This window comes from Ursus americanus, chromosome 17 (assembly GCF_024610735.1).
Source record: "Ursus americanus isolate L20-20 chromosome 17, mUrsAme1.1.p, whole genome shotgun sequence".
NCBI classification, from domain to species: domain Eukaryota; kingdom Metazoa; phylum Chordata; class Mammalia; order Carnivora; family Ursidae; genus Ursus; species Ursus americanus.
The window spans coordinates 32,034,417-32,049,175 of NC_142143.1; the positions used below are offsets into that span (position 1 = coordinate 32,034,417).

Genomic DNA, 14,759 nt, shown 5'->3' on the forward strand with positions numbered 1-14,759 from the left:
CAACTTCCTTTAAACGTTTGATAGCTTGTTTACTTAAATTTATTCTACTTGAAATACCAATCCGTTTGCCCTTTTCATGTAGATTGTTGGGCTCTTCATTAATATTTTTTTCCGTCATTCACTCTAACACATTAAACATTGCTCATTGTATCTATGCGTTCATAAAAGTCAAGAGATAGTTCCTACCTTCAAATAGCACACAGTCAGGGAGATGGAAACAATCATGTAAAAGCATGTATTGGCCACCATTTTTAGTGCTTTTTTATTAACTCAACACACATTTATAAGGAACACATTATATACCAGGTACTGTTCTAGGATCTGGACACACATCAGTAAATAAAATATACAAAAATCCTTACCCTCTTGGGGAGCTTTCATCCTAATGCAGAACAAGTACACTGTTTTAGATTCTGATCAATAAGAGTAACATCTCTTCCCATGGGAATTTGCCAGGGTATGGGTGGGCAGAGATGGAGGTAGAAGAAGAGAAATATTCTCTTCTCTCTGCAATAAGTACAGCATTTTGTGTGGCTTATATCAAAGACTTCTACACAATCATATTATGCTTTTTTAATACTGTGTTTGACTACAATTATGTATAAGATTATATTGTGCTTATATAAGTGAAGTACAATACTGTTTCCTACTGTATAAACCAGATTCTCCTCCATCACTTTTACCATAAAGCTGCTGCTGACTGCTCCTGACAGAAGTGGACCCATTCTAATTTAACCCTTTAAAAAAATCTTTTTTGGGGGCGCCTGGGTGGCACAGCGGTTAAGCGTCTGCCTTCGGCTCAGGGCGTGATCCCCGCGTTATGGGATTGAGCCCCACATCAGGCTCCTCCGCTATGAGCCTGCTTCTTCCTCTCCCACTCCCCCTGCTTGTGTTCCCTCTCTCACTGGCTGTCTCTCTCTCTGTCAAATAAATAAATTAAAAAGAAATCTTTTTTTGATCCCCATTTTGTGTTTAACAACTACATTTCAAACTACCAACAGGCAAAAACTATGCAGTAATCATCACTCTATTATCGCTGGAACCTAACACAGGTCATGGCTCATACTGAATAAATATTTGCTGTATCAAGTTGAAATACAACCAATCTAAACTCAGCTTTAGAACAAAAACATGCATAATTCACACACAATAATCTCCATTCTTTGTAATTCCCAATTTGAATTTCAGTGTCATTTTGAATCACATGTGTTTTTGTCCACATAAATATCATAATACCCCCCCGTATTTTCCCAATATATTAGGTATAAAACTACAATTTCTACTTTCTAAAACTGAACTATTTCCCCAAGAGAAAAGAGAAAAAAAGATATTAAAATGTGTTATTTATTGTATTGACATAAATGATATGTTTTAAAACATTATTGCAATTCATATTTTAAGAACTATGCATTTCTAAAGTCATCTATATTGTATTTTCTGAAGACATGTACCTATATTATTGTATAAGAGGGTACAACCATAATTAATTATTCATTATTTAAATTTTATTATCCATTTGCTTTCCAATATATTTGATCTTCTGTGGTCATTAATATTCAGATTCCTCACTAACTTATAGATAATATCACTTATAGTATATGAAGCAAAATTAGGAAAAGCATCAAGCTAATTATTTTCTCTTTCCAATCTGCATACATTTCATGATCCCTCTAGACATAAGAAGCCAGAGTTCACATTTTCTCGACAACGGCTTTGATAATCCCTGATAACATTCACTAGCTGGTGGAGATTGGTTCCCTGAGGATTTAGTCAGTTGACAGGCTCTGTTTGTTTAGTTTGACTTTGCTGATCTTAACAAGAATTAATTCTCCTCGCTGTGGTGCATATATAAGTATTATAATAGCATACAGCTAACTGTTCCTTGCTGTAAATGTTTTTTTGTTTGTTTGTTTTAAATAGGAATCTTACATACACAAAGGGAAAAAAAGGGCTTACTGGCATAAGAAATCTGTGTAAAAAATATAAATCCTTATTTCTTCTGTTTCATAGAGAATATTTATGGAATAATACAGCATTCACTCTATTAGTGCAGAAAAATCACGTGAATATGAGATTACTCTTATTTCAGCCCCTCTCCCCACAATTGAGTTTATTTTTTTTTTTTTTTTTTTTTTTTTGCTGGTATATCTTTTTTTTTTGTTTTTTTGTTTTTTTGTTTTTTTTTTTTTTGTTTTTTTGTTTTTTTGTTTTTTTGTTTTTTATTAATAACGATTTTTTATTATATTATGTTAGTCACCATACAGTACATCCCCGGTTTTCGATGTAAGGCTCGATGATTCATTAGTTGTGTATAACACCCAGTGCACCATGCAATATGTGCCCTCCTTACTACCCATCACCGGTCTATCCCATTCCCCCACCCCCCTCCCCTCTGTAGCCCTCAGTTTGTTTCTCATAGTCCATAGTCTCTCATGTTTCCCCACAATTGAGTTTAAATGCTTCTTGTGATTGATTAATTGAAAGCTCTAGAAACTCTCTTTGTGTGTTCAGAGGGCTCTTAGTTCAAGCCAGAGGTTTTTATTCCACTGGTTTAAAGGAATATTTTTACAAAAAGCATTTATTGTGTACATTTTAGATGTGGTATAAAATAAATATTAAATAGCATCTTAGAATCATCTATACATAGCATGGCAGTACACTCGGATAAAATTTTGGTCTACTGATCTTTTTTGATCTTCCTTTTGTTCCTATTCACAAGATCTTCCCTTAAGAATATTTAATTGATTCCCTTTGGTTGTATCCTCCTTTTCTATTAGATTCTTTTTCCTTGCTTGCAAGAAACTCAGTAGATAGAAATGATGGATGTGGATGTGCAGTTTCCAGAGAAAACTAGATCCATGTGGCTCAGATCAGGGACCATGTCTTATTCATCCTTTATGAATGAATCTAACATCTAATACAGTGCTTGACGCATCGTGTAGTTCAAATAATATTTGTTGAAGTGAACAAGCCACACAAGGAAGTTGTGGGCAAGATCTACTGAAACAAGTTATTGTACTTGAAGAGAAAGACACGTGGGAAACATTAGAGTCATGAGTCAGAAACTTGGAACCTGAAGTTTTAGTCTAATATCAAGTTGGAGAAAGATTCTGGCTCATGTTTCTACACATACTACTAAATTTTGTTCACTTGTGGAATGGTATCTCCAAGATATTTATTATATTATTACTTTCCCCTACCTTACACACAAAATAATGTTTCTACATCAGGACAGAGAATCCTTTGAATCAGATACCTTGTTTTTGCATTGATTCCTCTTAAATATATATACTGAACTATGAAAATTTTGAACATTACATTCAAATGCAGACATATGAAAGATGCTAATTATGTAATGTTAACTAAAAACAATCAGGAGGATAATATACTATGATTATAACTATATTTAGCAAGGATCTAAATTCAAAAATCTATTCTATACACATGTTAAAATACTGGAATCTGATACACGATAATAGAACTGCCTACTTAACCTATGAAGAATTCATTTACAGGATGGGCTAAGCCACTTGAAATATCAACTACTCTATCCTGAAGAAACTTGTGCCTGAGGCCAAATGGAAAGATGCTATTATAAAGCAGGAGTATTTATGAAATCCTCTACTGATGCATTGGCAGGACACGTTCACCTTTAGAAGAGTGTAGGACTATGGTGGTGACCAGGCCATTACATTTCTACCTACAGTTACGATTGGTACTCATTGAAATATGAAATAGACACTCTCTGAGCTGTGAGAGGGAATTGTTCCTGGGAGAGGCGTATTTAAAGGACATCACGGTAGCATCTCAGCTTTATTAATGCCTGAGGCAGGCTTCAGAAGCCATGGGAATAGAAAGAACAGGTATTCTCAGAAGGTATCACAATTACAAGCCAATACTGGTCAGGAAGAAAATGATAGAAGCCAACTGGAACAGGAAGACTATTTTATAAATAGGCTTGAGATAGTTCCTGGGGAAAACTAAACAAGATGGGATGGAATTCAAGGAGACCAGAGGTCCTAAAATGAGTAGGCAAGGGTGATCCAGAGAAAGGCACTTTGCTCTATTATTCTGACACTAGCATGATAAGAGGAAACAGGATTTATAATTTTTTTTAAATGCATGGGGAAAAAAAGAAAGTTTGCAGTTAATTACCTTAAAACAATAACAATGATTAGGTTGTGTAGCTTAATTTACATGTATTTTTTTTCTATTTTGCAATTTTTTTTTGTGCTGTAGTTAAGTTGGTTTTCTCATTTACAAAAGAAAAAGATGCATGTATCTGCTTATATTATATTTTTTAAAGAAACCACTGAAGATAGGCGAAACTACCCTGGTCCAGATAATATATGCTCTGATCACTTCTGCATCTCATTTCTATTTATTTGTCTGTACATCCCATTATCCCCAGGCTTAAAGAATGATTTCTTAGCGCATGATGACTTTGAAATTTTAAGTGCGAATATTTGGAACAGATTCAAGACATACAGTATTTTTTGATTGATGGTAGGGAAGTGACTACTCTCAGGCACTCAAGTTTCTATCCATAAAGTAAATATTCCATGGGCTCCAGTAAGAACATAGACTCTCCCTCTTAGGTCCCTTCTTTGAACGCCTATCCCCTTTACCTATTATTGGCAATTCGATTTGAGCCTATAAAATTGGATTTTGTTTTCAATATTTTTACTGAATTTGATCGCTCCTCTTTCAATTTTTAAATGTAAGGTCTGAAATAATTTGACTTGTTCTAAAATCTGTGAAGTTAAGCAAATTATCCTTTCTTATAATACAAAGAAAACAAGGCAAGGTAATGTTGCACGAAACTTAGTATGAATGCTTGAATCTTGTCATCAAAAGATCCAGAACGTTTTCAGACATTTATGTTGTGTGCACGTCAGAAGGTTGGGATTGGGGTGGGGGGAATTGGGGAGGAAGAGCGGAAAGATGGGGATTTAGGGAAATATGTATTAAAGTAGTTACGTTTTATGCCCAAAACATTTTACCATCAGGGATATGTTTATTTTCAGAAACAGAAAGGTCCCATCTGCCATCCCCACCACAGCGGAAGGAAAACTCAGTTTAGCAAAAGAAAAAAAAGGTAAATCCAACATAGTTTTTAAGAAAGGACTATGAATTTTTGAATACTTCAATGGAATCCCAACACACTAAACTGTATGCAAAAGCCTATTTTATTCTTAGCTTTATTTTTTCCCCACCTCTTTTGGAGAACCAAATCATCTTCCTCACTCTTTGAAACCATTTTATAAGACTTAAATGATAATTTAGTAAGAATTTTTCAGTCGCAACTTTGCTCTAGGCAGAGTTCTTAACTCTGGGACTATGGCAGAAAACACAACAAAGCCTGTTTTTGTGGTGTTTTGCTTTCTAGGAAATATAGGTGGAAAATAACAAATGAATAATTACATCAGGTCATGACAAGTACTAGAAAGAAAATAAAGCCAGGATAAGTGGAAAGAATTGCTATTTTAGGTAGTATGTTATATCAAGATCTCTCTGACTTGGTGACTTTTGATCAGAGATATGAAACAAGTGATCCATATATTAAGGTAAGAATATTCCAGGCACAAATAGCAAATACCTTGAAGTAGACAAATGCTGAAATAGAGGAAGACCATTGGGAATGTAGTGGAAAAGAAAGGGCAAAATTAGTAGATGGGGTAAGAGGTGATAGTAGCATGGACCATTGTAGAAAAGAGGGTGATGTGCAGTGCTCGAATTTGAGAAAATTAGTATGTGGATACAGGTTCTAGTTAAAGACTCAGTACCGGGTGACTCCATTATTTGGAGGTTGAAAATGAGGAAGAAAGGCTCAGTACAGGGCGACTCCACTATTTGGAGGTTGAAAAATGATGAAGAACCAGAAAAGGAGACCCCCCCAAAAAAAAATACATAGAGAAAGAGAAAGAAGAGGGTTACATCTCTGATGCTCAGTAAAGGAAACAAGGGGGTAGTATCAAGTGTATCACATGCTGAGGAGTTTATCAAGGACTGGGTGGGCGGGAGGGGGGTGGTCAATGGATTTGGCAACCTGGAGGCAATTAATGACTTTAACAAGAGAATTTTCACTAGATTAATGCACACAAAGTTTATTTGGAGGGAGTTTAAAAAGACTGGGAGAAGGCAAAGTGAAATAATTAACACAGACCAGTCTTTAGAGAAGGTATGTGCATCTGTGGTGTTTCCTATAAACAGGAGCAGAGAAATGGACCACTAGTCAGAATGGATTGTGGAGTCGGACGAGGTTCCTTTAGAGGTGGGAGACATTACCTAATATCTATATTCTGATGTGAGCATTATAGTAGAAAGGGGGAAAAAATCATCAGTAACTGGAAAGGGTAAGCCAGTTACAAAATTAGATGCCCAGGAGTATGTGTAAGGGGTGAAGCCCTGACCATTACGTAAAGTAATTGGTCCTCGGCGCATGATCCCTTCACTTTAACAGGAGGAAAGACAGATATGAGGTTGAGTTTGTAGGTAGATTGTGGATTTGGTCCATTGGGTTGAGATGAGGGATAGTAATCTAAAAGTGCCCATCTGATTTCTCTAATTTTCTGACTCAAATACAGAAAAAGGATATCAAGTGAGACTGAAAAGAGAAAGGAAATGTTGGAGGCATAAGGAGATATAGATACAATTTTACCAGAATTTAGTTATTTCCAGGTGTTAGGAAGGAAGGGAAATGAGCAAAGGAGTTGACACAGAGTTCCTCACAAGTAAAAACAGATCCCTAGGAAGCCCTCTTTATGTACTGCATTCCAACCATACAGAATATTTTCTTACTCTTTAAATATGTCTCATGCCCAAGGTCTCTGAAAATTCTGTTGTTCTGATATAAGACCTATGTAGCTTTTAATTATTAAACCTCAATTTAAATTCCAGAAAGCCTTTCTTGTACAGATCCTAAACTTGCTCCTATCATAGCATTTATTATATTATATTGTACCTACTTTTTTCCTTTTTGTCAGCAGACTCTGTGTTTCTCACATGATGGTATCATATCTCTAGTAGCTATGGGTAAAATATTGCATATTGTAAAATTACATAGGTCTGTTATTACATGCAGGTGGTTTTGTTTTGTTTTGTGTTCTCCCTCCCACAAAAGTTTAATTCAATGAGTACCTACAAATTTGCATAGCAATTTGTATTTAGAATTATATGTTGTATTTAGAATTAGAAATTATTAAGCACTTTTTTTTTTTTTAATTTAAGCTTCATGTTAACATCTGCACGTGGGAGAATACTAGTTCAAAAATGCAAGTCTCCATTGCAGGACATATAGATTAAAAAAAAAAAAAAAGGAAAGGAAAAACAAACCAAAACAACTGAGAGGTGTGAAAGGAATAATAATGATAACAAAATTTCAAAATCTTAAAAGTTCATCGTGAGTTCAATTATTTCTGAAAAGATTAAAATTAAGTATAATCCATCTCCTAGCTAGCAGAGATTTTTTATAGTGTTCCATAATTAACTCAAACATGCTATTCAGACTTTGACTTTCATACAAATATAAAGGTATAATTTAGATGGGTAGAAACAGGTTTGCAATAAAACAATGTGACAATAAGAGACTTTTTTATTTCATTCAATGTCAGGAACATATAATAGAAAAATCTGTCACTTTTGATGGAGAACAGAGTATAATTAAATTTAGTCTTACTTGAGACCTTTGTTTCAATTTGATTTTCATTTAACCAAAGATTGCAGTTTATTTTAAAAGCTTGTAAATTTTGTTTTCTTATATGCACAAAGGGATACTTTCAAAGTACCATACCTGATTTTTAAACATACTTTCAGTTTTATATGATCTGCATTATAGTTTTCCTTAAATTAGAACTGATTCTCTTTTAAAAAGGAGACATGTATTTCTGATTTCTTATTTTGATTTTTCAGAGAGCTTAATTTCTGGTTTTTATACTGGGGATTATGCCTGTATGCTGTGTATTAGAACAGAGTTTCATTGGGAACTCCTATTTCTGACTTATACATTGTTTATCACAAAGTTACATATAACAATCTCGAATGAAAGAAATTTATTGCAAATACTATTCTCAGGTGTGTGTGTGTGTGTGTGTGTGTGTGTGTGTATTGTTGAACAAGATGGAGGATCCAAAGAATAGAAGAATCTTGCTTTTTTCTTTGCAATACAACCATAGTGACTTCCAGAAATTGATACAGAATAGGGATGCTTAGGTGGCTCAGTCAGTTAAGCATCCAATTCTTGACTTCAGCTCAGGTCATGATCTCAGGGTCCTGGGATGGAGTCCTGTGTTTGGGCTCCCCACAGAGTGTGGAGTCTGCTTGTCTCCCTCTCCCAATGCTCCTCCCCCTGCTCTCTCCCTCTCTCTGTCTCTAATAAATAAATAACTCTTTGGAAAAAAAAACAACCTAGAAATTAAGTCATACAAACACATACAAAATGCACAGCTTGTGGAAAAAGAAATGACAGGGATAGTATCCATATGTCTATGGATTAATTATAATTTGAAATATTTTTATACCCTAACTTATTTCCGAGTGCATTGTAGGGGGATCTTATAAATCATAGCATTTTTATGAAAAATAATACCTACTCCATAACTCAAAATCTACTATAGAGTTCTTCAAGGATTAGGAAATAGAGGTAAGTCATGAAGATACTTCTTTTTTTTTTTTTAAGATTTTATTTATTTATTCATGAGAGACAGAGAGAGAGAGAGAGGCAGAGGAGAAGCCGGCTCCTGGTGGAGCAGGGAGCCCAACGCGGAACCGGATCCCAGGACCCTGGGATCATGACCGGAGCCAAAGGCATTCGCTTAACTGACTGAGCCACCCAGGTGCCCCATGAAGATATTTCTATGTCATAGAATCTGAATAGAATCTATAAGAAACTGATATGATAAAATTAGACCTAACTATAGAAGCAGATCATTGGGTAGAAATGAAGAAACTTACATTTATAATTCAGCAAATATTCATGTGCATATACTGTTTCAAGTATTGCTCTAGACATCAGGAATAAAACAATGACCAAGACAGACAAGGTCCCTCCCCCCATAAAACTCAAAATGCAAGTGGAGATAGACTATAAATAAATATCAGATGGTGACAAATATGCTGAAGAAAATACAACAGGGATAATGTGATAGAAACTGAATAGCTTGGTGACCTAAATGGGGGTTGCTAGAAGGCATCTCTGGTTATTGATTTGAACAGAGAATGATAAAAATGATCCAGAAGGAAAAGGGTCTCTGCAGAGGACTCAAGAGATGCAAAGACAGAAATGAGGAGTAAGCTTGAAGAGTTATAGAAACGGAAGAATTCAGGATAACTGGATTATAGTGGGTAATTGGAAAAGTAGTCAGAGATAAAGTCACAGAGGTGGGGCCAAAAAAAGAACCCATAAAAGAATGGGATACTCTATGGAATGCAGGGGCAACTTAAGTTTCAACATAACCTGATCCATGTTTACAAAGATCACTTCAACCCCCAGGTGGGGGTTGAATTACATGGGCACCTAATGGAAGCAGAAGGACCACTTACAGTAGTCTAGTAAGGGGGTGATGGGGATTTGCTCTTAGTCACATAGATGGGGAAAATTGAAATTTGCTCTAAAAGTTTTCTTTCTAATTCTCCATATAATCTAACTGTCATTTTCAAATTGTTTTGATGGGGTTATCTCCTTCCCTTTGGACTTTGGATTGGTTGGGCAAAACCCTGTTAAGCACATACCATGCAGTCCAACATGGTATGGAGTATATAATATTAGTACATAACATTTTTCAATAAAAAATGGCTAGTGTCTCAATGCGCCCTCAGATGGATATCATAATTTCTTTTAATTAATCCGTGCTAGAGAATCAGTAAGTATAAACCCTTATAATTGTTCTTTTAAGTTTGGAGATTAATTATATAACTATTACATATAGTAATGAAAGAACATGGCATGGTATTATCCATTATTTCTATTCACTGTGAAGTTTAAAACTATTTTATTAATGCCAAAAGAGGTATTTACTTCCTTGACTTACCATATGGTACCACCATGACTTTACCACTGTGCCGTCATTTTGCCCCCCATCTGTGAATCAATCCACCTAATTGCAATGATTCCTAGTAGGAGTAGCCTTGAACAGGAAGAGCAGCAGCAGTTCTTGGGAAACGGCATTAGCTCTCAGACTCACTTTTGGAAAGAACTTGACAAGTGCATGTTTCTGTCCCCAATTGATCTGTCAATTTAGATCACTGATGCCAAAAACCAGAAAGGCAAAGTTATCAGGAAATCTCGAGTAAATTAGAAAGATGTCCTCCAGCCACAAATTCTCTTATCCTTCAGCACACAAAGCTAATGTTCCAGGAGTTTAGCTATTGAGCTGGTAAAGGCGGTGTCACACCCTGAAGTCCATGGGGAACCATGTCAACCTGAATCCACAGAACACACTCTTAAATGCTTGCTTTTAAAGACACAGTCCATGAAAGGAAATTTGCTGCAACTTATAAAAACAATAATCTCACTAATAAGCAGTGAGTCCCTTTCTTTATGGGTAACTCTTTAAGTCTTTCATATAACAGTCTTTAATATAAATTGATATTGAAATATCCAATAAACAAATAAAAATTAAAATTTCTGCTGTACCCATCTTTTTTTTTTTTTTCCAGTTCTGGCATAATAATGTCACAGTGATTTTTTTTTTCTTCTGTGGGAGAATGACTATACCTACTTTTCAATGATGCTGCTTTGTTCAAAGATATATATCCGCTGTATTTAAAACCTGTGATAACAAAAAATATTTTATAAGAAGTTTAATATAAGACCTACTACCCTTGAGTGAAGTAGAATAGAATGTTTATATGGTTGTTTCATATGTACTCTGATGAAGCATTATTAAGATGGAGGAAAACCTGTGCTTATTTGAAAAAGATGGCTTAATGGATATGCAAATGAATGGCTCTTCTTCCTTTTTTTTTTTTTTTTTTAACCTCTATATAGCCATAAAGAAATGAGAGGTCTAGGGCTCCAGTCTTAAAATTTAGGAAAGTAGGTAGTGTCTTTCTTTGATGAAAATGTTAGGAGGTAGCTTATGATTTTTTTCCTTTTTTGAGAAAACCAAAGCTCTGAAAAGATACCTGGACTATTAACTATTAACTAAGCCACACAGCAGCTCGAAAGCTCAGAGACTAAACATGGACCTGGGGATAGTCTTTGAAAGGATTCTACCTTGGTAAACAAAGAAAATAGATGAGATCTCATTGACAGGACTCACTTTTCAACAGGTGCCAAAATAGGATAAAGTCATGTAAGGAGAGAGGAAACTCCTGTCAAGTCAGCTCTTGCCTGGATTAGCTCTTGTGGAGGAAAGACATGAATAGTAAATGAATAGTAAAAAAAAGAAAAAGAAAAAGAAAAAGAAAAAAGAAAAAATTAGTAGATGTTGGAAAGGCATTAAAAAGAGGCAAGCAATTAAAGATAAGACCACATTGAGGTCAGAAATAGCTACAAGATGTTTTCTTGCAAAGACAAATGGAAGCAAAGAGGCATATTGCCATATGTGACTGCCAGCCTCTCTGATCATTCTGACTTAGGTATCTGTTCTCTATGTTCTCAGATAACTGTGTTGATATACTCATCACTTTGTATCATATCGCTGCCTTACCTCCCTCTACAATCAGATTAGAAGCAACATGAAGTCTGTTATTTCTTTATCCCCAGTGCCTAGCACAAGATATGGAATACAGTAATTATTTATCAACTATCTGTCAAACCAACGAGCCAGGTTTAAAATTATTATCCCGAGAGAGATGAAATAATCAAGTAAATATCCAAAACCAAAATAAATATTACTCCTGAGTAAAATCTGAAGTAATATGGAAATATACACAACTAATATAATTCCAATTAAATACAAAGACACTTGACATTGTTTAGCCTATAGGTAAATGATGGTTTATAGATAAATGATAATTGTGTATTAGGTATTCTGAACTATTGAAAAAGGTTCATTAAGACTTCTAGGTAATCTTAGTGATTCCTGATTGGATGCTGGTAGGCTAGAACTCAGGAAATCCATAAAAACCAAGGTCTGGAGTATTCCCAAACTTGGACTCCAAGCTGAGCTTATAGGTAAATGAATGTTAGATGACACCATCTCAGTGTAGGAAAGCTGCCAACATTGGGAAACAAGACAGACTGACAACACAAAACACAGTTCTTTCTAGTTAACTGATTTATTACTCACAGTTCTATTTTTGCAGTTTTGCACATTGCTGTCACAGAAAGTGCTAAGGAGAACTGATGAGCTTTGCATCTCCAAGTCAATGTTTCCCCCAAGGTGGAGCCAAACATTTAAGGTGGATCCAACATTTTTTTTAAAAAAGATTTATTTATTAATTTAAGAAAAGAGAGAGCGGGGGGGGGGCACAAGTAGGGTGAGCGACAGAGGGAGAGGGAGAGAGAGAAACCCAAGCAGACTCTCCGCTGAGCACAGAGCCCAACTCAGAGCTCGATCTCACAACCCATAATATCATGACATGAGCCAAAATCACGAGTCAGATGCTTAACTGACTAAGCCATCCAGGCGCTCCAACATTTAAAAAAGACTTATGTTGAAAGTAAAGATTAACATAACAACTCACTTAGGAAATACCACTGAAGAAAAGTAGAGACACCTAAGTTAAATGAATTGCCTACTATATTTACCTTCACTGTATTTATCTGTGTATAAAATCCTTGACTTAAATAGAATATTCTGAAATTGATAGGACATGGTAATGAATGGGCTAGGCAGAGAAAGTGGGGGAACAAAATGGGTTTTAAAAGAAAGGAACGTGAGAAAATTTAACCTAAGCTTTCAGGCTTCATATCTGAGAGAATAACAGAGTCATAACCTATACAATTATTAAGAGGCAAGATACAAGGCAGGTGGGTGACAGTATTAGAATATCTGTCTTAAGCAGAGAAATAATATTCCAAAACTTTTACCCAGAAGGATTTTGTTTGTTTATAGAATAATAGAGCTCTTTATCACTTTCATCTTTGGTGACTGAAATAGAGAACTGAGAATTTGTGGGAGTTAAGGAACAATGAAGAAGAAAATCACTTTCCTCTTATTTGTGTCACATTAGATCCCTTATTCCCATGTCCCCCCCCACCCTTGCTAATGTCTAGTCTTGATTTTAAATCTTTTGTCTACAGGAAGATGGAAAATACTGACCATTTTTATTACAATCAAGCTGAGAAATAAAGGTTGATTTGCTTAAAATTGGTTAAATTAATTAAACATAAGGTTGGGAAGAATTTCATGTGTCCTAAAGACTGATGCTGATGCTAAGCATATTATAACTGTTGAAAGTTTCTAAAATTGTTGCAATTTGAACTAAATGTAAGACTCATATGAAAAGTAACTATGTCAAAAGTTGTGATATCATTCTATTCATATTTTTCTTTGAAGAGAATAATTCCAAAGGCTAAAGAATACTGATAAGATAACGGCTTTGAAGTTATTACTAATGATAAATCACAGCTTAGAACAGTCTTTATTTTACATTTTTACAAATTTCTTTCTGAAATATATCTGACTTTAATGCAATGTAATTTTAACTGTATAGTTCTTGCAACTTTGATTAAATGTTATCTACATTCATAGAAAAAAATAATGTAAATGCTGTTAATATTGTACAATATTGGTGAATATGAAATGTGAGATCATCTAAGAATTCTATGCATAGAATGTCATCAGCTTTCATTAGCTATATTTTCTTTAATTATAAGTAGAATCTAATAAAAATCTATTAATTCAGAGTTCTTATGCATACTAATAGTACTACCATCATTTAGAGAAATGTAATACTATATTCTAATGCAAGATTCAGATTAAAAAGGCCCATACAAATGAAAAATTGAGTCATTTTTGAAGGTAATACATAAATTTGGTAAGGAAGCAAGTAGTGAATTTATAGGTCCTTATCAAGTTTATTTTGTACTTACATAGCTTATTAACTACTTGAATAGATCTAGTTTGGGGATAATCAATCTACGACTTAAGAGTGTAGCTAGTGTGCAGGGGTGCAAGAGCATCTGGCTCCGGGGGTCCCAAACAGACCAGGTTCAACCACTCCCGGCTCACAAAATCCAAAGGCAGAGGAATGAGTGGTAGTGAAACAAGAAAGGAATTTATTGAGGCCAACACTGGGAAGACAATGGACTAGCATCTCAAAGACTGTCTCCAAAATGCTAAAAATACTTTCAGGTTTATATAAGGCAAATGTGGGGCAAAGGTGGGTGGGTACGTACAGGTAGGCAGTGAAAGTTAAATTGATCATTGTCTTGAAGTCAGTCATAGCAGGGTCTTGCTGGCTTAGGACAGTCAGTCCTTATTGCCTGAATGAGTAGTTCCTGTTCCCATGAAGAGATGCTTTGCCCTCAGAGTCTACACCTGAGCCAAGAGACAAGCTATAAAGAAGAACCCAAGTAGAAAGTTGAGGTCAAAATCGAGGCAGGTGAAGTCCTCTTTCAAGACCATTAATTACATTGTTGAATTCGGAATGTTTGGATTAAATTGAATCCAGAGGTTTTGTCTTCAAAATGTTACTATCTCAGAGTTTGGGGAATCATAATTATATTAAAGCAAGACTTTCATAGGGAAAAATTAAGTAAGGAAGACTGTATTCTAGGCTGTTACAATGGAGAATAGAGTTCAGAACACAGTCTGAACTCAACTCTGCGAAACAAAGACTAGAGGGTTTTTTAAGGGCTGTGGTGCAGG

The 14,759-nt window shown here is 35.2% G+C and overlaps 1 protein-coding gene across 7 annotated transcripts in view; it reads left to right on the plus strand.

Annotated features, from left to right (window-relative positions):
• MGAT4C (MGAT4 family member C) overlaps window positions 1-14,759 on the plus strand; it is a 710,947-nt gene that overhangs the window by 513,024 nt on the left and 183,164 nt on the right. The window contains exon 1 of one of the 7 annotated variants that reach the window (XM_087868880.1): window positions 4,933-5,098. The exons of the other annotated variants lie outside the window; for them this stretch is intronic. Within the exon in view, the coding sequence (XP_087725006.1) occupies window positions 5,014-5,098 (85 nt within the window). The 5' untranslated portion in view covers window positions 4,933-5,013. Of the gene's footprint in view, window positions 1-4,932; window positions 5,099-14,759 lie in introns of those variants that run through there. 7 annotated transcript variants of the gene reach the window in all.